The 26,661-nt window shown below is 51.0% G+C and overlaps 1 protein-coding gene across 2 annotated transcripts in view; it reads left to right on the forward strand.

Moving 5' to 3' along the window:
- The window catches only part of PDS5A (PDS5 cohesin associated factor A), a 1,517,933-nt gene that overhangs the window by 1,202,432 nt on the left and 288,840 nt on the right, over positions 1-26,661 (forward strand). For both annotated transcript variants that reach the window (XM_086963962.1, XM_086963961.1), the window contains exon 27: positions 9,819-9,951. In XM_086963962.1, the coding sequence (XP_086820088.1) occupies positions 9,819-9,951 (133 nt within the window). The remainder of the gene's footprint in view (positions 1-9,818; positions 9,952-26,661) is intronic.

Genomic DNA, 26,661 nt, shown 5'->3' on the forward strand with positions numbered 1-26,661 from the left:
CTCGCCTCCAACTCCTCGTTCTTTGCCGCTATCACACGCAGAATATTGTCCATTCTGGAGAGGCGCGCCTCGTGGGATGTCGTTGCGTCTTCGGAAGCCGATATGCGTCGCTCCGCTTCAGTCAGGCGTTCTTCATGGACTTCTAGTTTTTGTGCAACCCCATCCATCCTTGAGGACAGGCGATCCACCTTGTCCACTATTGTGGCGAAGCCCTGCCTCATCTCCTCCATCATGGCTTGCAGTTCAGTAGGCGCTGCCGTGGGGGGGGCCGCACTGCTCGACGGTTCTTGGGCACCGCCGACGCCAGCCGTGTTCCTCAGCGGCTTCTTAGTGGTTGCAGGCTCAAAAGAAAGCTTAGGCTGTTTCTGGTCATTTTTGCCCATAGTGCGCCGCTTGTGGGGGCCCGAGGCGCCCGGTACGAGTCGAGTGGAGCGGTCTTCGCTGCCCGGTATTAGAGTTTTTTGCAGTCGTGCCCCCCCACACTGTGTCCGTGCCCGTGACAGCGCCGTCTGTGCAGGTAGCAGGCCTGGCGCGCCCCTGTGTTCTCCACTCCCTGGCGTGATACAAACTCCGGTGACCAAGGCTAGCTGCAGCTGCTCAAGAGGGGGTCCGTGGGCTCCCTCTGCCGCGTGGCACAGGTGGCGGGCAGCGGTGCGCTGAAAAGTGCGTGCCTGTCCTGCAGTCTTCTCCGCGGGTGAGGGGCAAAAAACGGGGGGGTGGGGGGGGGCAGGCCCACCGCACCAGCCGGCGGGTAGCAGTCTGTGTGGGACGGTCCCTGATCGCGGCCCTCAGTAGGCCCCCAGCGCTCCTCCGCCCCCAACGTCCAGAAGCATCAAGATCGCAGCCAGTTCACAGGACCGCCGGCAGCCGGCAATCCACGGCCGGGGACCCGTCTCACCTCTGTCCAGTGCAGGCGGCAGGTCGCGTCTTTGCCGGTGCTCCCAGTGGCACACAAGTCCGCCGCTTAGTGTCTTCGCATGTTGCTGTGGCCCGGGGGGGAGGGGGGGGGGGGGAAGACTCACTGCCACTGCAGTCTACCGTGCCCCGGCAGGACCCACCGGCACCGGACAGGTCACTCCGCCCCTGAGGCCCGCCTACCTCGTGGCGAGCCCCGGCCTCGCGTGATGGCGCGTCCAGGCTCCCGCGCCGTCACTCCGCAGCAGCTTGAGCCGGTCAAAACGTTTAGCCGGATAAGTCGGGCGCCGAACCTCGGATCGTTCCCAAACTCGGGCAGGATCAACAGGGCACCCAGACTCGGACTCGCTGAAAGTTTCAGGCAGTTTCCCGCAGGTATACAGGAGAAATGAAGGATATTCCCGACCAGGCAGCCAGAGCCTCACTAAAGTGCGGCCATTAGCTCGTGCGCCCTCTAGCGCCCCCCCCAGTATTGGAAACTTTCATAGATTCCCATGCGACTCACCCTCCACCCCTGGGAAAGCTCAGCCTTCAGAAGCTTCAGTTATGGAATTACACTACGGCTACGAAAATGAGTCTGAGGTTCTCTCAGGAAGGTTCTAGAGGGTGAGGCTAATCTGATTGATTGTTCATTTTATTTGGTCTCTTTTAAAAAAAGAGGTGGCTATGTTACAAAACTAGAATGGGCCTAGGTCTAGTTTCTTCTTTTGTAATGGTTTCTATTGCTATTTTATTTGTATCCGGGACTCCAATCTCGATGATGGGGAATGATTCAAGAATGGAAATCTATGAAAGTTTCCAATACTGGAAAACCAAAGTTTCAGGCAAGTAACTTGTTTTCTTATGGTATATTCTTGGGAAGACACTAGTCAGTTGCATTCTCCTCTATGGAGGGGATATGTAATTCATTTGTTCATTTCTAGAACATATGGGATGAACTCTGTATCTTACGCTGTGTGATAGGTAGTGATTCAGAAAAGGGGGTGGTGATGAACAGAGTGTCTGAATTAAGCAGACCACTCTTAGCCAGTCCAAAGATCAGGGCTTGATCCATCACTGTTATTTATCTCACTGCACCATCCCAGCTCAGAACCTGGCTATATGCAAATCAGTCTGTCCCTGGCCCCTTGTTGTTAAATAAAAAGTGTGATAGGTAGTGTCGGAAACAATCTGATGAAGACTTCTAGCTGCAGTTTCCTTACCTATTTTCTGTCATCCAATTTATGGAGTTTTTATGCTATATAAGAAGCTCTTCATGTCATTCTCCCGCAATGCTTTATGCATCTGTCTGGAAGTTAAATACTGCCTGTCTTTTTGGGTATATATCTATTTTCACTGTGCTATACAATTCATTGGGGAATCATGACTGTTACTTCTTGAGGTGGGCTTGTGATAAAATTGTGTTTCATATCACAAGTTATGTTGCATGCGCTTGTTGATGATTCGTTTGATCTGTTATTTCCTTTTAATGTTTCATCTTTTACTTATTTACGATTTTGATGCTGCACTAATAGGTGTGTTCTCTATTCTTCTTTCCCTTGCCTTGGTATTTTGAGCGTGCCCATAGCTCGGTGTAATGTTCAGACTTTCGGACCATAACAATAAAGGCCATCATGGCGCGGGCTTTATAGTTACCTGCCGTCCTGCAGTAAAGGTGGGCCAGCGAAGCTCCATGTGTTGTCAGACCACTCAAGTCTATTGTGACACAAATCTGAAAGAGACACGTTAGTGATAGATTCCTTACCTTAGAATATCCCCAGGCGTCAGACTGGATCCGGAAAGTTTTGCGTAGCAGTACCCTTGCGCGTCGGTAGGCGTCGTCTGCGGCTCCGCGTCCGTCGTCGGCGTCGTGGGCGCCGTGATGACGTCGTCGGAGTACTTAGACGCCGCCTCCGCGTGCTGACGTCAGTTCTTCTTTTTTCCGCGCCAGCCAGCGCAGATCTGGAAAAAGCAGTTCCCTAGTCATTTTTTGACTAACTTTTTGGATCTTTTGATCTCTTTCGAAGTCTTCACGACTCCGACGGTGCCGTTAGGGATGCCCGGCTTCAAGCACTGCGGCGATTGCGAGCGACTCATGTCGGTTACGGATCCGCACCGACTGTGTCTGACGTGTTTGGGCGCCGACCATGACGACGAGGCCTGCTCCGACTGTCGGGCCCTCTCGAGGAAGGCCAGGCTGGAGCGGTCCCGCAGGCGACTCGAGATCCGCCAGTCGGCCCCGCGCCGTGTGAGGTCCTGGTCCCGGTCCCACGGGAGGTCGAGGGACAGGTCGCGGGGGCGGAGCCGTCACAGCTCCGGGAGTCGGCGCCACTCCGGGTCCAAGTCGTCAGGTAAGAAGCATAAGAAGTCGAAGAGACATCATCGCTCTTCCGACTCCCCCCGACGCTCGCGCGATGCGGCCGGGGGTTCGGGTGACACCGCCCACGCGGCTCCTCAGGAGTCGCGGGCGCCGCGTTCGGCTCCATACCCCCCGGTCCCTGGGCTGAACGCGACGCCGGAGGAGATAGAGCGCTTCCTCATGGCCATGAGGTCCCTTTCTTCTCCGACGGGTTCCGCGGCGCCTTCGGGCCCAGCGAACCCGTCTGGGGGCCCTAGTGGGTCGGGTACAACCCCGACGCCGTCGGGTGCTTCGGCCTCGACGCCGCCGGCGTCTTCGCCGCCGCCGCCGCAGGGCTCCACGATCCCGACGCCGCCGCTGCCCTCGGGCTCGGCGCCGCAGGGTTCGGCGGTCCCGGCGTCGTCGTGCCTTCGGGTCCAACGCCGCAGGGTGCCGTTCGACCCTCGTCGGGCGATGGAACGTCCCCGGTGGACCTTACGACCCCCCCGGGGTCGGTCCGTGTGGTGTCCCCTCCGGCGTCGGTCCCGGCCGACGCCGTCCCCAATACCTCCTCTCTATGGGTCCCGACGCCGTTCGGGGATTTCTATCCCTATGAACCATCCTCATTCACTAACGACCCTGAGTCTCAGGAGATGGGGGGACGATGAGGATTGGGAGGGGTCTGAGGACCCTCTGACAAGGGAATGTCAGTCTAGCATGGACTGGACAGGAGACCTTGGGGAGGCCAGTGGCCTGGACACCTCTCCAGACACTGGATTCGTCTCTCCTCCTTCCGTGGCTTCGGAGGAGGGCGCGACATATAGTGTGGTGTTGATGAGGGCTGCTAAGGCATTGGGCCTTGAGCTTCCCGTCGCGGCCGTGAGGACTAACCTCCTCACTGAGGTCCTTAAGCCGCAGTCAAGCTCCATGGAGCCTATGCTGCCGTTTAATGAGGCCTTGTCGGACGTTCTTTTGGGCACTTGGTCCAGGCCCGCTACAGGTTCGCCTGTAGATAGGAACGTGGCCAGACGCCACCGCCCGGCTCCGGGCGACCCATGTTTCCTGTCCACCCACCCCACCCCCGAGAGTCTGGTTATCCAGGCCTCTAACTCCCAGACCGCCTTCCCGTTGGCTCCCCCTGATCGGGAATCCAAGAGGTACGAGGCCTTTGGCAAGAAGGTCTTCTCGTCCCTTAGCTGTGGACTGCGGTCTTCCAACACCGCATGCCTCTTGGGCCGTTACACCCATTCTATATGGGAAACGGTGGCGGAATTGCTGCCAGAGTGTCCGTTGGAGGTACGGGCCAAACTCGGCCAAGCCCTGGTGGAGGGCCGGGACGCAGCGAAATATTCGATCAGGTGCGGACTGGACACAACTGATTCGCTGGGCAGAGCGATGGCTACGACGGTGGCGATTCGACGCCACGCCTGGCTCAGATCCGCCAACTTCTCGGCTGATGTCCAGAATACCCTCATGGACATGCCGTTCGATGGCCGTCGCCTCTTTGGCGACAAGGCAGACCACGCGCTTGAGCGCTTTAAGGACTCCAGGGCTACGGCCAAGTCCTTGGGCCTCTCGGCCCCGCGCCAGCAAGTGGGTGCCTTTCGCTCCTTTCGTAGCCACGGAAGGGGCGTCCCCACGCGTGCCGCCAGCCACTCGCCGCAAACTGTCGTCCAGCGCGGCGGCGGCCGTGGAAACCGCCGTGGAGGCGGTCGGGGAGGCAAGCGCAGCCAGTCCACACCTGCCCCCGCAGCATCCGCCTCTAAACCCTCCTAGTCCGTGCTTTTCGGCCCATGTGACGCCAGTGGGGGGCAGGGTTCGCCATCACCACTCTCACTGGCGCACAGTCACTTCGGACAGGTGGGTGCTGCAGATCGTCCGAAGGGGCTACTCCCTCCCCTTCGAGACGACCCCTCAAGCCATGCCACCGCAACACCACCGCGTCTCGGGGGATCATTTGCGGCTCCTGCAGGAGGAAGTTTCGGCCCTCTTGGCCAAGGGGGCCATCGAGCGCGTTCCTGGGCCAGAAGTAGGTCGTGGTTGCTACTCCCACTACTTCCTGGTACCCAAGAAGGGCAAAGGGGGCCTACGCCCTATCTTTGACCTGCAGAACGTCAACGGCTTCCTCCGGAAGGAGAAGTTCAAGATGCTGACACTGGCTCAGGTCTTAGCTGCCCTAGACCCGGAAGACTGGATGGTAGCGTTGGACTTGCAGGATGCGTATTTCCACATCCCCGTCCTGCCGGCACACCGGCGTTACCTGCGGTTCACGGTAGGCCAAGAGCACTTTCAGTTTACAGTGCTCCCCTTCGGCCTTACCAGCGCCCCACGGGTGTTCACAAAGGTGATGGCGGTGGTCGCGGCTCATCCGCGCAGGTTGGGGGGTCTCAGTCTTCCCCCTACCTCGACGACTGGTTGTTGAAGGCGGGCTCGCCCCAGACAGTCGTCCGCCGCCTCCAGACTACGGCGGATCTCCTGCACTTGCTGGGGTTTTCCATCAATGTGCCGAAGTCACACCTGTGTCCCTCTCGGAAGCTCCTTTTCATCGGAGCGGTTCTCGACTCGGCGCAGTTTCGGGTTTACCTGCCCGAACAGCGGGTTCGGGATATACAGGCTCTGATTCCCATCTTCCAGCTGTTATCCCGAGTCTCGGTCAGGTTGACGCTGCGGCTTCTGGGGCTGATGGCCTCCTGCATCCTTCTGGTGCATCACGCCAGGTGGCGGATGCGGGCTCTGCAGTGGGACCTGAAGTTTCAGTGGGCCCAGCATCAGGGCAACCTGTCCGATCATGTCTTGATCTTGGAGGGCACTGCGAAACAACTGCAGTGGTGGCTCACGGACCGCGACTGGGTCAGTGGCAGATCCCTCTCCCTACCCCACCCGGAGCACGTGGTTGTGACGGACGCGTCCCTCCAGGGCTGGGGAGGCCATATGGGAGATCAGAGGCCTCTGGTCTCCGGCGGAGTCCCGGCTCCATATCAACATGTTGGAGCTGCGGGCGATTCGTCTAGCACTGAAAGCATTCCTCCCCTCTGTTCGGGGGAGTGTAGTGCAAGTGTTCACCGACAACACCACCGCCATGTGGTACTGCAACAAACAAGGCGGAGTGGGGTCGTGGACCCTATGCCAGGAGGCTCTGCGCCTATGGCAATGGCTGGAACATCAGGGCGTGACCCTGGTGGTTCAACACTTGGCAGGCTCTCTGAATGCCAGGGCAGACTAACTCAGCCGTCGGTGCATGATGGATCACGAATGGCGTCTGAACTCGGACGTGGCGCAAGGTCTCTTTCAGCAACGGGAAGAGCCTTGGTTAGATCTATTCGCCACAGAAGAGAACGCGCAATGTCATCAGTTCTGCGCGTTGGAATTTCCAGGCGGCACTCGCTCGGAGGCGCTTTTCGTCGCGAGTGGAGTTGCGGTCTATTGTACGCCTTTCCGCCTATACCACTTCTGCCCAGAGTGCTGAAGATCAGGCGCGACCGGGCCCAGGTTATCCTTGTGGCTCCGGACTGGGCACGAAGATACTGGTATCCCGAGCTACTTAGCATGTCAGTCGATCCCCCGATTCGTCTGCCTCTTCGGGAGGACCTTCTGTCGCAGCAGCAGGGGACGGTACTGCACCTGAACCTGTCCAGTCTCCACATTCAAGCTTGGAGATTGAGCGGCGACAGTTGAGGCCATTTGACTTGCCTCCTGAAGTCTGTGATATCATTCTGGCAGCCAGGCGTCCCTCCACAAAGTCGGTATACGCCTGCAGGTGGAACAGATTTGTGGCATGGTGCACAGCAAAGGCTGTGGATCCTTTCTCTGCACCCCTTTCTGAAGTGCTGCTCTTCCTTCTTTCCCTTGCCCAGCAGGGCTCTGCTTTGGGCACTCTTAAAGGGTACCTTTCTGCTCTTTCCGCCTTCTTAAGGCTACCTGATCAGCCTTCTTTATTCAAGTCCCCCATTGTAAATAGATTTCTGAAGGGCATCACACACATGTTCCCTCCTGTTCCCTTTGTGATGCCCCAGTGGGACTTGAATCTTGTACTCACTTATCTGATGTGTGCTCCCTTTGAGCCGCTCCATAACTTTCCTCTCCGTCTTCTCACATTGAAGACTGCTTTCATGGTCGCCATCACCTCTACCAGGAGGGTGAGTGAGCTCCAGGCTCTTTCTTCTACTCCACCTTTCCTATCTGTTCATCCAGACAAGGTGGTGTTGCGTACACGACCTTCCTTTCTGCCCAAGGTTGTCACGGCCTTCCACATCGGGCAGTCCATTACTTTGCCCACCTTCTTTCCACCTCCGCATCCCTTGAAAGTGGAAGAGAGGCTCCACCGGCTGGATCCAAAACGTGCGCTCTCCTATTACCTAGATCGCACACGCCAAATTCGGGTGGATGACCAACTCTTTGTTGGTTACGTGGGCGCGAAGAAGGGAAAGGCAGTACACAAGAGGACCATTTCGCGGTGGATCATCTTGTGTATTCAGGCATGTTACTCCATGGCGAAAAAGGAGCCCCCTGCTGGATTGCGGGCTCATTCCACTCGTGCCACGGCAACAACTGCCCTGGGCCGAGGAGTCCCCTTACAGGACATTTGCCAGGCAGCGACGTGGGCCTCGCTGCACACGTTCGCAAGACACTACTGCCTGGACAGTCAAGTCCGGAGGGATGGCTTCTTTGGCCGTTCCGTCCTCCAGGACTTTCTGGTGTGATTATTGGTTCGCAGACCCACCACCGGGGTTGGTATTGCTGGGGTATCTATTCTAAGGTAAGGAATCTATCACTAACGTGTCTCTTTCAGATGCACAAGTTACTACTTGTGTAACGATATATCTGTAAGAGACATTAGTTAGTGATAGATTCCTTACCGACCCACCCATCCTCCCCGTTCTGCAAACGATTATCTACGGTTAAGGTCATCCCCTTTCAGGGCCCTAGTTTCATCGCACCAGTGTTGGTTCTATCATGGCTCTGCGTATCTGGCGCGGAACAGCTGTGTATCAGAACTGACGTCAGCGCGCATGGGCGGCGTCTAAGTACTCCGACGTCATTCCGGCGCTAACGACGCCGACGACGGACGTGGAGCCGCAGACGACGCCTACCGACGCGCAGGGGTATTGCTACGCAAAAATTTACGGATCCAGTCTGACGCCTGGGGATATTCTAAGGTAAGGAATCTATCACTAACTAATGTCTCTTACAGATATATCGTTACACAAGTAGTAACTTGTGCATTTGGTCGGTTGTTAGTTATGACCGGCTGGTTCTCTTTGAGAACTTTTGTAGGATTGGTTCACAGACCCTCCTCCAGGAGGGTATAGCTTTAGTATTTAATTCAAAAGTTAACAAATCTGCAGCTGGATGTCTCTATGAGATGTAAAAGTTACTTACCTTTGGTAATGTAATATCTGGTAGAGACAAAGTCTAGCCTCAGACTCATTAACTCCCTGCCCATCTTCCCTACTTTGTGAATGATCCATGAGGTAAGGGTTATACCCTTATCAGTGCTGGGTTTATATTCTGGGGATAAATATCTCAACTTAAGTTGGGACTCAACAGACCACTTGGCCTGGCCACATAGGTTTTTTTTAGATGTTGCCATACCATCCATTTCCAAATGTGTGTTGTCGGTTTGGTGGTGGGTGTTTATTTCACACTGGATTGGACACCAGTGGGCAGTACTGATGTATTTGTTCTTTCTTTGAAAGTCTTTGTTTTGTATTATTATACCTGGTATTGACACTATCAATATGTCACGTACTGGTGTGATTCACCAAACAGCTTGGTGTTGTTTTTATAGGTTTTGTTTTGCTATTATCCTGCTACTCATTACCACTGATGAATGGGCTGTAGATTGTAAGGTTTTCATCCCTTACATGAGGGTTATTTACCAAGGCACACTGTTTCAAAGATTTTTGATGAATAGTCTATAGAGTATAACGTTTTCTTCCCTGGAATGGTGGTTACTCATCAGGGTGCAGGATTTCAAGTAACCCTGTGCTTTGTTTATTCTTTTGGGGTTTTCTTTAAAAATTCATGCCTGGTATTAACTTACCATTTGATGTTTCTTCTTTATTAATGTCTGAAAGATTTTTTATCTTTTTGGCACACTGTTTCGGCACCAGTTTTCATAGTGGCTCCGTAATCTTGCACAGTAAGTTTCACAGAAGTAACTGACGTTCATACGCCAGAGGGGAGTTACATGGCTCCACTGATGTCCGGACCGGAGTAGACGTCCTCGCAGAGCTGTATGATGCCACAGAGGAACTTCTGGCTCCTGGGGAGAAATCAAAAGTTAATCAATCTAAGGCTAGACTGTCTCTCTACCAAATATTCAGTTACCAAAGGTAAGTAACTTTTATGTCAACATACTGACCCCAAGCAAAAAGTGGGAGTGACCATGAAAGCAGATCCTACATTCCTTTAATTACTCTTTGTAGCTCCTTTGTAGCATGTGCACTATTATGAAGTATTCTGTTTTTCATGTGGCTAGGTATCCGCTGTACACATAAAGCATTTGTTTATTGTTTTGTCTGGAGATTTAACTTGTGAAGTGATACATTCCCCATTTCATGTTGTGGTTTGTTTGGCTTTTTAGGTGCCTGTGGTTCATGCTTGAGGTTTTAATGACCAAGAATGAGAATAATAGCCATGCATTCATGCGAAAGATGTCAGAGAGTATTAAACTTACAAGAGATGCTCAGGCACCGGATGATCCTAAAGCAAACGAAGTAAGTAATATTGTTTTTTCCTCTGAGAAAATCTTTTGGATGTTAGGCTTAACACTGTAATAATCTAAGGCATTGTCAGTCATGCTATCACTGATTTTACTGCACCAAGGAATGTTACCATAGGTCTTTAAGCGTACCTTATGACAATATTAGTAGATTCTTTGATTTTGCTTTCCCTACTGCTGCCCTTCAGAATGTTGGTTATGAATATAGTGCTTTTCAGTGTTGTACAACTGCTAATAAAATCACTAAGCCTAATCTTCTGTATTCTTGACCTCTTGCTTAGCAAAATTTGATTTCTCTGGATGCCATGATGAAAACTTGCAGAAGAATAAAACTGAAATACTGAGTTGTCCGCAAACGAAACGTGGATAGAAATTTGTAATAACCTAATGAAAGCTCCTCATAATGTCCACAGTAATAAAATTGGTTAGATTACTTTCAACTTCATTGAACCACACTTCTACAAGGAAGAAGGCAACGGGGCAGAAAGACTGTTGGGGCTTTAGAGATGCCATCCATAGCTTTAGTTTGCTTTCATCCCTCCCCATCTCCACCCTTTTGGTTCCCATAAGGGAAAGGGGCACGATGAGATGCTTGAGAGAGCCACTCCTACACCTTCTGAATGGGGTAAGTTCAATAGGATATATTTACAAAGATGAAACTGTAAGAGAAACAACTTTTCTTGCTGCTATTTACCCTGGTTGTGAAGCCTCTGGGTATAACAGTTCGCTAGCACCTAGAAATTAAAGAAATGCCCTTTGGGCAGGGGTTGCAGATTTGCCTGGATCTTAAGTCTGTGAAGTTTGGGTTTTCTGGACAGGGCTGCTGTCCTCAGGAGATCTGGTCTTTGTTGAAGAATGGCGGTCTTCTTGAGGTTATTGGAAGTCGCTGTATTCTTCGCAGGGTCATTTAGCAGGAGATTGGCCGTAGGGTTGGGGCCAAATCAGTATTAGGCTTCCAGGCTCGGCTGCACGGCGTCATCTTCATCCCTTTCTTCTAAGGTCGCAGGAATCTGATTGAGGTTCAGGGGTGCCCCTTAATACTGAATGTAGGGGAGTTACAGGCACTGGGAGATGGTAGCCAATGGGCTATTTAACTTTAGGGTGACTACATCCTTTGAATGTCCCCTCCCTATGGGGAGGAGGCATCCCCCTAACCTGATAGGGTTGAATCCTTCCATTCAAGATGGAGGATTTCCTAAGGAGGAGGGTCACCTCGGTCTGGGGTCCCTTAGGGGGGGCCCTGGCAGAGAGGGTACACACTTCTCCTGACAACTTATTTTCCCATCGACCTTGCCGCCAAAAGGGAAGCTAGATCAGAGAGGGTGGAGAGGATGAATGGGACATCTCCACTGGCTTGAGAGGCTCTGGCTAACATTGCAAAGGGCTGGAAGCCTTTCAGGCTCTCCATCCTGAATGCTGTTCCTGCTAGGGAGTAAGTGAAGAGCACCTCCACCCAAGCAGGCTGTGTTCCTGACCCACAAAAGCACAAGGGCTCTTGCCTCAGGGGGTCAGAAACGTCAAGGAGATTCTTTTTCTTCCACCAGCCTTGCATTGTGGTCAGTGAACACTGTATGCCTCTTGAGCTGTTTTCCCACTCCTTGTGGACTGTGTACACCTGCTAGTGGCAGAAACTTGGAATGGTCTGTTGAACATCTTTCTGCTTCCCTTCTCTTTATTTTAACCCTTGCCCAGCAGGATTGTGTACTGGTCTCTCTTAAAGGGTACCTTTCAGCCTTGTGTGCCTTCTTGAGGATGAAGACCAACCCTATTTATATAACTTCACTATTGTAAACCGGTTTCTTAAGGGTCTTGTACATATGTTCCCATCTGCCCATTCATCATGCCTCAGTTGGACCTTAATTTAGTTCTCACCTCCTGATATGCTCTCCGTTCGAACCTCTGCACAACTGCCACCTTCTGGCTGCTTTCCATCAAAAAAGCCTTTTTAGTGGCAATAACTTCTGCCAAGAGGTTGAGAGAGCTGCAGGCTCCGTCTTCATTCCCTTCTTAACTGACCAACTTCCCTGTTAAGTTGGTGCTTCACACTTAGGCCTGTTTCTTACCGAAAGTGGCAACACCATTACACATTGGGCAATCTGTCACCTTGCCCACTTTACCTGCTCCTCCGCACCCCTCTAAGGAAGAGGAGTGGTTCCACCGTCTGCACCAGAAAAGAGATTTGTTATTCTACCTTGACCTCACGAAAGAGTTCTACGTGGACAACCAACTCTTCGTGAAGTACGTTGGACAAAAAAAAGTTGTGCAGTGCACAAGAGGACTATCTCGCGTCATCGTGGATCGTTCTCTGCATCAACATTTTCTACACTCTGGTCAAGAAATAGCCTCCTGAATGCTTAAGTGCTCATTTCACCAGAGCTAAGGCTGCAACCACCGAGTTGCTATGTGGTGTTACAGTCCTTGACATATGTTAGGCAGCATTGTGGTCATCACTGCACACGTTCGCTAAGCACTACTGCCTGGACAGTCCAGTCCGCAGGGACAGCCTTTTTGGCTGCTCTACTCTGCAGGACTTCCTGATATAAATTAGACCACAGTCCCTCCGGTATGGCATTGCTGGGGTATCTATTTTAAGGCAAGGAATCTGCAGCTGGATGTCTCTTATCAGATAAACGAGTTACTTACCTTCTGTAACACCGCTCTGATCAGACATAATCTAACTGCAGATTCCTTATCGACCCACCCATCCTTCCCACACTGCAGACAGGTTTTTAGGGTCAGGGCTGATCCCTTTCAGGGCCCTAGTTCTAAACACACCACTGTCAGCCATACTCACGCAAGCCATTTTAGACAGGCGAGATACAGCGAAGTTCAGCATCCGGTGTGGGCTGGACGCAGCTGACTCGCTAGGCAGAGCGATTGCCTCGTCAGTGGCCCTTGGATGGCTCGTTTGGTTGAGAGGATTGTTTCATATGATGTCCAATCTTCTCTCATGGACATTTACTATAATGGCTGTCACCTTTTTAGTGAAACGCCAGCCTCTGCACTATGGTGCTTTAAAGTCAGCAGAGTTGCGGGCAGATCCTTGCACCTTTCCATAGCCATCTGCCAACCCCAGTCTGCCTTCCACCGTTTTGTGGCTACGATAGGGGCTAACAAGCGTGTGTTTTCATTGCTAGCCACCAGCTTTTTCTTGGACGCAGTTCACACAAACCACGCAGGAACACCATCCAGAGGTCGGGCCAGTCTTCCAACGCCCCAGCAACCTCAAACCCCTTTAACTTGCCCTTATACCTGCATGGGCACCCAGTTGGGGGGGGGGGGGGTAGTGGGGGCAGGATCTGATGTCACCTGACCTACTGGCAGTTTATAACATTGGACATGTGGGTTTTACAAATCATGCAGAGGCTCCATGCCCTTTCTTGAAAAACTGCCACCCATACTACCCACTTAAGACAGGCTGATGGAGGAACATCTTGCTTTGCTCCGTCTGGAAGAGTCTGCCCTTCTGAGCAAAGGGGCCATCAAGAGGGCGTCGGCATCAGAAGTAGTTGCTGTTCCTGCTACTTTCTGGTGCCCAAAAAGAATGAAAGCCACTGTCCTGTTCTAGACCTGCGCATTGTTAACCTTTTAACTTCCATTTCCATGTCCTGCCTGCCCACAGACATTACCTGCAGTTCACAGTGGGCAAAGAGCACTTTCGATTTCCTGTGCTTCCTTCCCTTTGGCATCACCAGCACCCCTCTTGTGATAACTAAAGTGATGATGGTGATTGAAGCACATCTGCAGCGGTCAGGGGTTCCAGTCTTCTCCTACCTCAGCGATTGGCACTTGAAAACAGGCTTTACAGCAGGCAGATATCTCCCCCTCCAGACTTCAGTGAACCTACTGCCATCTCTGGGGTCCCCTGTAAATGTGCCGAAGTCACACTGTACTCCCTCTCAGAAGCTCTTTTTCATATGAGCTAATCTGAACGCAGTGCAGTTATGGGAATATCCTCGCAAATGGCGAGTCCAGGATGGTCTGTCTATGATTCTCATGTTTCAGCCTCTATCCTGGATTTCAGGGAAGTATTTTAGGCCTCAAAGCATTTTACATCCTGCTAGTTTCATATTCCCTTAGGCATATGCGATCTCTGCAGTGGGAACTGAAGCTCTAGCGGGCACAGCAGCAGGGAATCTCTCCAATCATGTCGAGAACTCCGAGAGAACTGCAAAAGTCCACACAAATCTGCAGTGGTGGCTGACGAGCCGCAATTGGGTCAACGACAGACCCCTCTCTTTTCCCCAACCAGAGCTTACTGTAGTTATAGATGCCTCTCTCCTGGGCTTGGCAGCCATGTAGGAGAGGTGGAGATCAATGGACTTGGGGTCTCCAGAAAAGTTCGGGCTCCATATCAATTTGTTGGAGCTTTGGGCAATCCAGTTGGCATTGAAATCCTTTCTACTTTCGAACAAGTGAAGGCTGAAGGAGATGTTCATGAACACCACCACTGCCATGTGGTACTGCAAAAACAGGGTGGGGTGGAAGGTTGTGGACCTTTGTCAAGTCACTAGGCCCCTGGACATGGCTAGAACTTCGGGTAATTTTCCTGGTGGTTCCACACCTGGTGGGCTGACTGAATGCCAGGCCGAATAAACTCAAACATTGATGCCTGGCTGATCACAAATGCCATCTCCATCAGAAGGGGGTGCAAGGTCTCTTTCAAGATTTGAGAGAACCTTGGTTAGATCTGTTTGCTATAATCGAGAACATGCAATGATCAGCTCTTTGTTGGCTACGTGGGCACCAAGAAAGGTCGGGCTGTGCCCAAGCCGACCATCTCTTGGTGGATCGTTCTGTGCATAAAGGCTTGTTACTCCTTGGCTAAAAAGGACCCTCCAGTGGGGTTGCACGCCCACTCTACCAGGGCGACGGCAGCCACTACTGCTCTGGGATGAGGAATTCCCTTTGCATGACATCGGTCAGGCAGCTATGTGGGCCTCACTGCACAGGTTTACCAAGCATTACTGCCTAGACAGCCAAGTCCGTAGAGACTGCTTCTTTGGCCGTTCCGTTCTCCAGGACTTTCTGGTGTGATCTTGGTTCTTAGACCCACCACCGGGATTGGTATTGCTGGGGTATCTATTCTAAGGGAAGGAATCTATCACTACGTGTTTCTTTCAGATGCACAAGTTACTTACCTTTGGTAACTATATATCTTTAAGAAATAGTAGTGATAGATTCCTTACTGCCCCACCCATCCTCCCCGTTCTGCAAACCGATTTCTAGGGTTAAGGTCATCCCTTTCAGGTCCCTAGTTTCATGGCACCAGTGGTAAGTTTCTTGCATCGCTCTGTGTTCCTGGGGCGGAAAGTCATGTACAGAACTGACGTCAGCGCGCGTGGGCGCGTCTAAGTAGCTCCGGCAACGTCATCCCGACGCCGACTACACACGCGGAGCAGCACGATGACGCCTACCGACGCGCAGGGGTTCTGCTGGGGTTCTGCTGCCGAAAAACTTTCTGGATCCAGTCCGACGCCTAGGGGTTAATCTAAGGTGAAGAATCTATCACTACTAATGTTTCTTACAGATAGATCCTTTCCGAAGGTAAGTAACGTGTGGGTTGTGACCGGTTTTCTGTGCCCTCAAAGACAATTCATCATGCCCCAATGGGATCTCAACCTGGTCTTAACATTCAAGCCCCTGCACATTTGCCCAATTCGCCTACTCACCACCAAAGCAGCTTTTCTCATGGCTGTAACATCAGCCAGGAGGGTCAACGAACTGCAAGCTCAACTTATGCACTCTCCTCACTCAACTTTCTGTTCAGATAAGCTGGTCATCCGGAATCGTGCTTCCTCCCTGCCCAAGGTTGACACACTGTAGGAGTCTGGCTTAGTATATGGTGTACACTTATTTAATTCATGCACCCTGCATTAATCCAGACAACCCTTATGGTGATTTTAGTGGTTTTTAATAAACATAGAAAGCTCTCTAAGTGGTAGCTGCGGAGAGCAGCCTTCAGGATTAGTCCAGGAGGAGTGTAAAGCAGCTTGTTTTGTCAGAACTAATCATATAGTGTAGGTTAAACGAAAAAGAACCACACAGTGTAGTTATAAAAATAAATATATTTATTATACACACTAACACATTGGTATATCTCTTACTCGGAGATATCAACACAATAATTCAATTGTAAACAGATAAACAAAAATATACAGTAGTCTTCAGGGGGATACCAAACCATATACTAAAGAAGTGGAATGCCAACTGCAACCAAAGTCGGGACTTGGACCAGAAAACTCAGAAGAGCTGAGGGCCTCAAGGAACCACCCGAGGTAAGTATCCAGGAACCCCCACATAGGCTATGTGCAGAGTGGAAACAAAGTTGCGTACTCAATGCAAGTCAGTGAATTTGTCGCGGTTGCAAGTAGGACTTTTCCCAGGGAACCCTAAAGAAACCGAGTGGAAGACAGAAGATTGGAGTCTCACCCCACCCATGGCTACCCCAGGAACCAGGGTTCCTACACCAGGGAAGCCGGGTTCATAGGTGCGAAGTGATGTCTGAAACCACCATAGACCACATAGGAGGACTTTGGCGGAGAAGGTAGAAGAGTCTTATGGAATCCAGGTATGGATTCTTGAAGAGAGGTACCTGCAACCAGAGGAGCCAGAATCACTCGGAGGTGACCAGGAGGCACGGAAGACCAATGATCACTGATGACGGAAGATGCAAGAGTGATGGCTGTGACTTTGTCGGTGCAGCTGTGAAGACCTGGCAACGCTTTAGAAGACAAGGAGCCGTTCACTAACTGTCCTACATCAGAAGTCGAGAACCAGGGGGTCGGTATCGGGCGGGAGCACCACAAAGCCTAGACTGCAGCAGCAGACGCGTTAAATGCAAAAAGAGCAATGTCTGGACCAACTTGGTCCGAGGGTCTCACCAATTGTAGGAGAGTCAGAGCAGGCCCACAGCAAGCGGAGGAGCCCACTGAAGCCAAAGAAGACCTTCAAGAGGACCCACAGGCCGAAGGACAGGAGTCGCAAGAGGATCTCGAGCAGCTCACCAAAGATGTAGACTTATGGTGCAGAGGTTGCGGTGAGGACGAAGACCTTGGCAGGAAGAGATGCTGGAGGCTGGAGCTTCTTGTAGCCTGAACATCTCTGGAGTACAGAGCCCACGAGCCATGGCATCAGCAAGTCGACTCAGTGCACAGGAGTTCTGTTCCATCGGTTCCGACGAGGGATAGGCCTCGAGGGAGTTGCAGATCCACCACCTGTGTTGCTGATCCTTTTCGGAGTCTGTGGAACGCCAGGAGCCACAGACCAGTCAGCTTTGTTGCAGTGCCTACAGATGCAAGCGAGTGCCTCCTGCACTCCAAGGGAGATTTTCTTTGGGTGTCTCTTATGCCCAGAAGACTGGAGAGGAACCTGGATGAAGCATAGGCACAGATAAAGAAGCCTTGCAGACAGCGGGACCAGGAGCAGCAGGAGTCTTACTTGGTGCAGTCTTGGTTCCAGGTGAGGTCCAAGGTGCCCAGACAGTTGAAGTGGTTATGAGTTTGAATCTTGTACCACGACAAATCTGAAGAGGCACCCACAGTTAAGCCTTTAAGTACCCTAGGGAAGGGTTGGGACGATTCAAGGGTCCCTCCTAGAGGAGGGGCTGAACAGAGGGGGAAGGATACTCCCATGTCCTTTGTCGAGTTTCACGCCAAAGCTGGAGCCAAGAGCTCCCGGAACTGGCTCAAACTGGAGTATGCAAGGAGGGCACCAAATGTGCCCTTCAGAGCAGTCTGGTGGCTCTGGCAGGCGCCCCACAACGGCCCAGTACACCAAGTCCTGTCTGAGAAGTGTTCACACCTTCCTATGACAGAAAACCTATTGATTCTACCTTCCCCTGCTCAAGCTCAGCTCAGCAACAGTAAGGCAGAATTGTGTCTGGGTCGCCAGCAGCACTAGCTTGCTAGCAGACCCTGGAAGGCTGTTAACAAGAGCACTGAGGGCTTCCATGAGGAGCCCCCAGGTGCATGGAATCATACCCCCAATACTGGTAACGGTGTTGGGGTATGAATCCAACATGTTTGATACCAAACATGTCCAGGTTCTGCACAGCCAATAGATAGATAGCCATCGCGTAATGATGCATGGTCGCTATATGTATCAAAATGACTGACTGCACTTACAAAGCCTGGAGTATCGGCTCTGGTGTTTGTAGAGGGTATCCTGCTAATGCCGGGCACCATCACACTTATAACCTAGCAAGCTGCCTTCAGGATCGAGAGGCCTGCCTTAGGGGTGACTTATATGTTTTAAGTGCAGTGACCTCCGATATAAGAAAACTTATCTGTCGTAAGTGGCGCTGGCATCAGCTTCCACAGGTTGCAATAGCAGGCTTGTAGTCACAGTTTCAGTTGTTTGTCATGGGTGGCATAATACATGCCATGGGAGACCCCCAGTGTACCTATGCCCTAGGTACCTTTCCACCATATACTAGAGATTTACAAGGGTACCCCAATAGCCAATTGGGAAGGCACCAAATTACTTATCTTGGTCATATTTTGGGAGGAAGCATAGTGGCTGAGATCCTGGCTAGCAGGATCCCAGCCAGACTAGAAAACATACTGACACCAGCAAAAAGTGGGGGTAACCATTGTAGGAGAGTAGGGTCTGCTTCCTATGTTCACCCTCACTTTTTGCTCTGATCCACTGTTTTTCAACTCTAGTGTGGCTGTGGGCCTGCTAATCAGACCCACAGCCCAGCTGTTCTCTCTTAATTCATACCATGTACTTTAGGTACATATCCAATTGGGTATTGGGTCACCTTTGTGAGCCCCTGTATAGTGTACCATAGGTACCCAGGGCATAGGTGCATCCAAGGACTACCAGGGGCTGCAGCATGTATTATGCCACCCCTGGCTAGCCATCCAAACTGACACAACTGGCTGATCACTCAGCTGGGGCAAGGTCGTGTAATCACCCCTTGCTTAGGTATAGTATTCCTATACCTACCATTATATATAGACACATATATACTTGTAAGTCACTCCTATGGCAGGCCTTAACCATTCCGGAGGCAGAGTGCTTGATTTTATGTGAGATGGTGCTCTAGCATGAGCTGAGCCTGTCTGCAGCTTTCGGAACCATGTCCTTATAGCTATTCTATGATATAGCCATACCATATACTCTAAAGTGCATTATAATCCTCGCGGTTATTGCTAACTTTGGTTTGGCTTTATCAAAACATGTCGTGTAAGGTGTCAAACTAGAAGCCGATCTTACCTTTCTGAGTGGGTTGCCTTTGCCAAGGCTTGTTTACTCCAATCCGGAAGCCGACACCGCCAACAGAGAGATCCTTCGTGGGACACTCCGTATCCAGCTCCTGGTAGTCGTCGATGCCTCCTGGTCCACGTGGCTGCAGAGACAAGCTTCGCATCTTCATCTGATTGCATCTCGACATCACCTGGTTTCTTCCTGGTTCCTTCCCGGTCACTGACTAGTGACCCAGACTCTGTCCCCTCTGCTTTCAGGTTCTTCTAGACTCTGATCCACCCTTGGATCCAATCGGACATCTTCCTCCTGGTCGCCTGCAGCATCTTCACACCTATGCACCCGGCTTCCCTGGGTGAGGTAACTTGAGTACTCCGGTGCTCCCGAGGGTAGTCACTATCCAAGTGTCCTAGTTTAACTGGGTTTTCCCGTGGTCCATCCGGAAGTGTCCTAAATCAATTACTTTGTGACTTTTACGTTCCCATTGACTTTTTATGGTAACCTGCGTGTATGTTTAGACACTGCACATGCGTCCTGTGGGTCTCCTACTCCCAATCTTTTGGTAGTCCTGTGTAGCCCCAGCGATTCTCTAGGCCCTAGGCCTATTCGCGTTTCCTGCAGTGGTTCTTATACCACTTCTTTAGTATATGGTTCATGAGGCCCCTAGGGCAGAATTGTATTTGTGCAACTTATAGTATGCTTATTGAGTAACTTGTGCTGTATCTCGAACTCATAAAGAGTGCAGAGGGGTTGTGTTTAGTAATAAATTCATATATTTTTGATATACACCTTGTGTGGTGTCCTTTCATCTGGTATTCAAGGGATTATTATTGGTATAGCAATTGGCTTCACATGCTCTCTGAAGTGTTAGCCTAAGACTGCTTCGTCCATGCTACCACTAGGATAGCTCGTCTATAAGGGTTGCTTTACAACCATCACCATAAGGGTTGTTTGGACTTGTGCAAGTTGCTCACTAGAATAGTGAACATCATATACCAGGCCAACTTCTCACAACCATGCTAGAAGGATCCTACCTTCCTACAGACACATTTCTATGTAGTACAGAATATCGCGTTGCCTACCTTCTTTGCTCTGCCTCACCCCCTAAAGAAGAGGAGAGACTCCACCACTTTTACCCAAAAAGAGCATTGTCGTTCACCTTTATCTTATCAAAGGGTTACAGTTGAGCGATCAACTGTTCCTTGGGTACGTCAGGGCAAGTAAGGGAAAGGCTGGGCAGAAACAAACCATCTCAAGATGGATAGTGCTCTGCATAAAACTCTACTACGCATTGGTCAAAAAGAAAAACCCTGAGGGCTTGCACACTCATTCCACCAGAGCCAAGGCTGCACCACTGCGTTAGTTCACAGAGTCCCTGTCCAGACATCTGTCAGGCAGCAACTTGGGCGTCACTGCCCACGTTCACCAAACATTACTGTCTGGACAGTCAGGTCTGTTGTGATGAGCATTTTGCTTTTCAGTCCTACTGGACTTTTTAGTGTAATCTGTTTGGAGATCCACCTCCAGGTAGATATTGCTTAGTATTCTAAGATTTGGAATCTGCAGATAGAAGTTTCTATCAAACGAACAAGATACTTACCTTTGGTAACACCTTATCTGATAGAGCCTCAGATTCCTTACTGAAGCTCCCCATTCTGCAAATTGATTCCTAAATAGAATTACCCTTCTGAGACCCACAGCACTGCATACCAGTGCATCGGGATTCTTCATGGTTTCATGCTTCAGACATGGAAATTTCCAGAAGGTAACTAATGACAGCACGCTGGAGTGGCGCCTGTGTAGGCACCATGCACTCCACATCCGACGCAGACGACAGACAGAACCGAATGATTCCACCCACCTGCGCAGTATGTTACATTTTCAATGGTTCATTTGCATAGATTTATATTTACATCACATTTTTTACAGTGCCTGTCATTTACACATTCAATAATATTTTAATCTCATTGTAATGTAACTTTATGGACAACGCAAATATTTACGTAGACTTGCATTGCATTTTTTGCAATCCATTGTAATTTGATATTCATTTTTTGTTTCATGCTTTTTGTTGGTACTTTTTAAAACTGTTTGCATTCAATTTTGGCGAGGAATATGTTCTGTTGAATTTGTTTTCCATAACTATTGTAATAAATAAGAAAACACTAATTTCTAAAGAAATGTCTGCCCACGCTTTGCCCCTATATCACTTTTACATTTCCATAATGAATAGAATCTATTTCAGATAAATTCAAAATACGTAATTAAATTACGTCACACCCGTTTTTCAACCCATAACACTTTTATAACCCATTTCTAAAATGAATGATATTCTTTATTAAATAAGCTATATCAAGAAAATAATTGAATAGACATTCTACCCCAGAATATAACCCACGCTTTCTAAAAGTACCAACAGTTAAAGCATATATCGAAAAATAAACATGAAATCACAATACATTGTAAAAAATTGCAATGTAAATGTATGTCGATATAAATGTGATTTCCATAGAGGTAGATTACAATGCGATGAAAATGTTATAGTTGAAATTGATGCGTTGTAATATTCTTCTGTGGAATGTTTTCATGGAAACACCTGATAACCCACCAGCATGCAGGGGTACTTCTCAAGAATGTCTGGATCCAGTCTGGCACCTGGAAATAATTTAAAGGTAAGGAATCTGCTGCTTAATAGTCTGTACCATATAAGGCATTACCTTAGTTAAGTAAGGTATAAAGTAGGATATTTCTAGCATAGATACCCCCACTTTTTGCCTGGACTCATTGTATTTTGACAGTAGTTCACTGGGATCCTGCTAACCAGGACTCGAGATGCAGGACTTTCTCCTCTAAATATATGGTAAGTACTGTGTACACCCCACAGTTGTTGGCATACTGGGGTACTATTGTAAGTCCCTAGTATATTGTACTGAGGTACCGAGTGAATTGGTACACCAGGGGTCTCTCATGGGCTGCATCATGTATTATGCCGCCCGTACAAACTGTATCTGCAGAGCTGCCATTGCAGTCTGCGTGAAATAGTGCTTGAACCTTTCTCTTTAAATATAAGGTTTCCCATATATCCAAGTCACTGCACTGTTAACCTATGTCACCTCTAGGGTAGGGCCTTCAGTCCAAGGGCAGGTTGCATAGTTATAAGCGTTTGTGTACCCCTTAACGAGCAGAGGTACTCTTCCAAACAACAGACTCCATTTCCTGGGCTTTGTATCTGCAGGGCAGCCATTCTAAGCTATTTAGTGGCCACTGACAAGTCGAGATGTCCAACTACATAATGGTTGCCCCGAACCTGGTCATGTTTGGTATCAAACATGTTCAAATCATGCAACGACACCAATTCCAGTATTAATTGCATGATACCATGTACTCAGGTGCTTCTTAGAGAAACCCTCCCAATACCTACCTTTGTAGCCCTGCAGGGTCTGCTGCCTTTCTGCACTGCTGCCGACCTTAAACTTTGTTCTGCCCCCCTGCTGATGATCTTAACTCGGGCACAGGAAGCTGAACAAAGGATTGGTAAGGGGGGGGGCTGCTTTGAAGGGCACATTTGGTACCCTCCATGCATAAACCAGTTTTGTGCAGATCAGGAGCCCTTAGCTCACAATCTGGCACAATACTACACAAAGGACAGGAAAGCGTTCTGCTCCCCTGCCCAGCTCCTCCATAGGGAGGACCCCAGAGCTCGTTCAGGTGGCCACTTGATTCTGCCATGTTGCATCTTGGCCCTTGGAAACATCTGACTGGCTAGGCCAGCTGAGGAGTGTCCCTGACCCCCTCTGATAGACGGTTCACTACAGAAGAGGTCCTTCCACTTTTTATGGTTACTTAAGGGCTCCCCAGAGGCTAGGTCCTTGGATTTGTCCCGACAACGTCAAGATCCAACTGTCTGTTGTCTGAAGACTGTCCAAAGACTCTTCTGTTGGTGGACACTGGAGCTCTGCTGTTCTTTGAGCCAGGACCAAAGACCGGCAGCTTTGGTGGGAAGATTCCTGCGTCTTCTTCTTCCCTGTGCTTCTTCAAGTTTTGTAACTCCGTGACCGTGCATCCTCAGAGTCACCAAGGACCCCTCAGGTGTTCACAAAGGTGATGGCGGTGGTCACAGCTCATCTGTGCAGATCAGGGGTGCCAGTCTTCCTCTGTCTTAATGACTGGCTGTTGAAGGACACTTGGGAGAGGCAGGTATATAGGATGCAGTGAAGTTTGCCATCAGGTGTGGTTTGGACACCGCTGATTCGTTGGGCAGGGCAATTTCCACGACTGTGGCGTTGCGGCGCCATGCCTGGTTGCGTTCCACTGGGTTCTTACCCAATGTCCAGAGCTCGCTCATGGACATGCCCTTTGATGGCTCCCACCTCTTTGGCGATAAGGCCGACAATGCCATGGAAAGTTTTGAAGACTCTCTGGCCACGGCCAAGTCTTTAGGTCTTAACACGAAGACCGCTGCCACGCCGGGGTTTTGTTCCTTTCGTGGCCAGGGCAGGGGCACCCAGGGACACTCTTCCGGCAAGCCTGTGCAGAACCAGCCTCAGCGCTGCCACGGCCTTGGATTCCGCAGGGGCGGTTCTGGTTTCTATCTGATGGGTCAGTCCATTTCCACCTGGCTGCTTCCGCCTCTGAGCCTTCCTAATCCGAGCTTCAGCGAGCACCCCACGCCGGTGGGTGGCAAGATCTGCCACCACCTCTGGTGCACAATTACATCGGACAAGTGGGTGCTGCAAATAGTCGGCCAGGGTACGCACTCCCCTTTCTGTCCTCCCCTCCGGCCATGCCGCCTCGGCACCACCACATGTCGGGGATCATTTGACTCTTCTCAGTTGGCCCTCCTGGCCATGGGGGTCATCGGGCGCGTCCCTGGGCCAGAATTAGGACGTGGTTGTTATTCCCACTACTTTCTGGTCCCCAAGAAGTACAAGGGGGGCCATCAACCCATTTTGGACATCCGGGAAGTCAATCGCTTCCTACGGAAGAAGAAGTTCAAGATGCTGACTCTGGCTTAGGTCCAGGATGCCCTGGACCCTGGAGACTGGATGGTGGCGTTAAACTTGCAGGATTCATATTTTCACATCCCCGTCCGGCCGGTCTACTGGCGCTACCTGCGGTTCATGGTAGGCCAGGAGCACTTTCATGTTTACCGTGCTCCCCTTCGGCCTTACCAGCGCCCCTAGGGTGTTCATGAAAGTGATGGCGGTGGTCGCAGCTCATCTGCGCAGGTTAGGGGTTTCAGTCTTCCCCTACCTCTACGACTGGTTGTTGAAAACTGGCTCGCCAAAGACAGTCGTCAGCCACCTCCAGACTACGGCCGACCTCCTGCACCTGCTGGGGTTCTCCATCAGTGTGCGGAAGTTGCACCTGTGTCCCTCTCAGAAGCTCCTCTTCATCGGAGTGGTTCTAGACTCTGCGCAGTTTCGGGTTTATCCTCTCGAACAGCGGGTTCGGGCTATTCAGGCTCTGATTCCGATCTTTCAGCCTTTATCCCGAGTCTCGGTCAGGTTGACGCTGCGGCTTCTGGGGATGATAACCTCCTGCATCTTTCTGGTGCATCACGCCAGGTGGCGGATGTGGGCTCTGCCGTGGGACCTGAAGTTTCCGTGGGCCCAGCATCAGGGCAACTTGTCAGACCATGTCTTGATCTCGGAGGGCACTGGCAGACAGTTGCAGTGGTGGCTCACGGACCGCGATTGGGTCAGCGGCAGATCCCTCTCCCTACCCCAACCAGAGGATGTAGTTGTGACGGACACGTCCCTCCAGGGCTGAGGGATCCACATGGGAGAGGCGGAGATCAGAGGCCTATGGTCTCCGGCGGAGTCCCGGCTCCACATCAACCTTCTGGAGCTGTGGGCGAACCAGCTTGCACTGAAGGCATTTCTCCCCTCTGTCTGGTGGAGTGTAGTGCAGTTGTTCACGGACAACACCACCACCATGTGGTGCTGCAACAAACAGGGCGGGGTGGGGTTGTGGATCCTTTGCCAGGAGGCTCTGTGCCGCTTGCAGTGGCTGGACCATCAGGGCGTGACCCTGGTGGTTCAACACCTGGCAGGTTCCCTGAAGGCCAGGGCGGACGAACTCAGCCGTCGGTGCATGGTGGATCACGAATGGCGTCTGAACTCAGATGTGGCGCAAGGCCTCTTTCAGCAGTGGGTAGAGCCTTGGTTAGATCTATTCGCCACAGAAGCGAACGCGCAATGTCATCAGTTCTGTGCTTTGGAATTTCCAAGGCGGCACTCGTTCTGAGACGCTTTTCGTCGCGAGGGGAGTTGCGGTCTGTTGTACGCCTTTCCGCCTATACCACTTCTGCCCAGAGTGCTGAAGAAGATTCGGCGCGACCAGGCCCAAGTCATCCTTGTGGCTCCGGATTAGGCACGAAGATACTGGTATCCCGAGCTACTCAGCATGTCAGTCGATCCCCCGATTAGTCTGTCTATTCAGTAGGACATTCAGTCGCAGCAGCAGGGAACGGTCCTCCAGCCGTACCTTTCCAGTCTCCACTTACATGCGTGGAGATTGAGTGGCAGCAGTTGAGGCTATTTGACTTGCCTCCTGAGGTCTGTAATGTGATTCTGGCAGCCAGGCGTCCCTCCACAAAATCGGTTTACGCCTGCAGGTGGAACAAATTTGTGGTACGGTGCACAGCAAAGGCTGTGGATACCCTTTCTGCCCCTCTTTCAGAAGTTCTCCTCTTTCTTCTTTCTCTTGCCCAGCAGGGCTCTAATCTGGGCACTCTAAAGGGCTACCTCTCTGCCATTTCCGCCTTCTTAAGGCTCCTTAATCAGCCCTCTTTGTTCAAGTACCCGGTTGTAAATAGGTTTTTGAAGGGCATTACTCATATGTTTCCTCTTGTCCTTTAGTGATGCCTCAGTGGGACCTGAACCTGGTTCTGACTTATCTGATGTGCGCTCCCTTCGAGCCACTTCATAACTGTCCTCTTCGTCTCCTTACTCTTAAGACTGCATTCCTGGTTGCCGTCACCTCTGCCAGAAGAGTGAGTGAGCTCCAGGCTCTTTTTTCTCAACCTCCCTTCTTTTCTGTCCCTCTGGACAAAGTTGTGTTGCGGACGCGCCCCTCTTTCCTGCCCAAGGTTGTCACAGCCTTCCACATTCGGGCAGTCCATCACCTTGCCCACCTTCTTTCCGCCTCCGCATCCCTCGAAAAGGGAAGAGAGGCTCCACCGTCTGGACCCAAAACGTGCGCTCTCATATTATCTGGATCGCACACGCCAGTTCCGGGTGGATGACCAACTCTTTGTTGGTTACGTGGGCGCTAAGAAGGGACGGGCATTGCACAAACGGACCATTTATCGATGGGTCGTCTTGTGCATCAAGGCTTGTTACTATCTGGCTAAGTAGGAGCCTCCTTTGGGGCTACTGTGCCCATTCCACTCGGGCCACGGCGGCTACTACTGCCCTGGGTCGAAGAGTTCCCTTGTAGGACATCTGTCAGGCAGCTACGTGGGCCTCGCTGCACACGTTTGCAAGACACA

This window comes from Lissotriton vulgaris, chromosome 3_2 (assembly GCF_964263255.1).
Source record: "Lissotriton vulgaris chromosome 3_2, aLisVul1.2, whole genome shotgun sequence".
NCBI classification, from domain to species: domain Eukaryota; kingdom Metazoa; phylum Chordata; class Amphibia; order Caudata; family Salamandridae; genus Lissotriton; species Lissotriton vulgaris.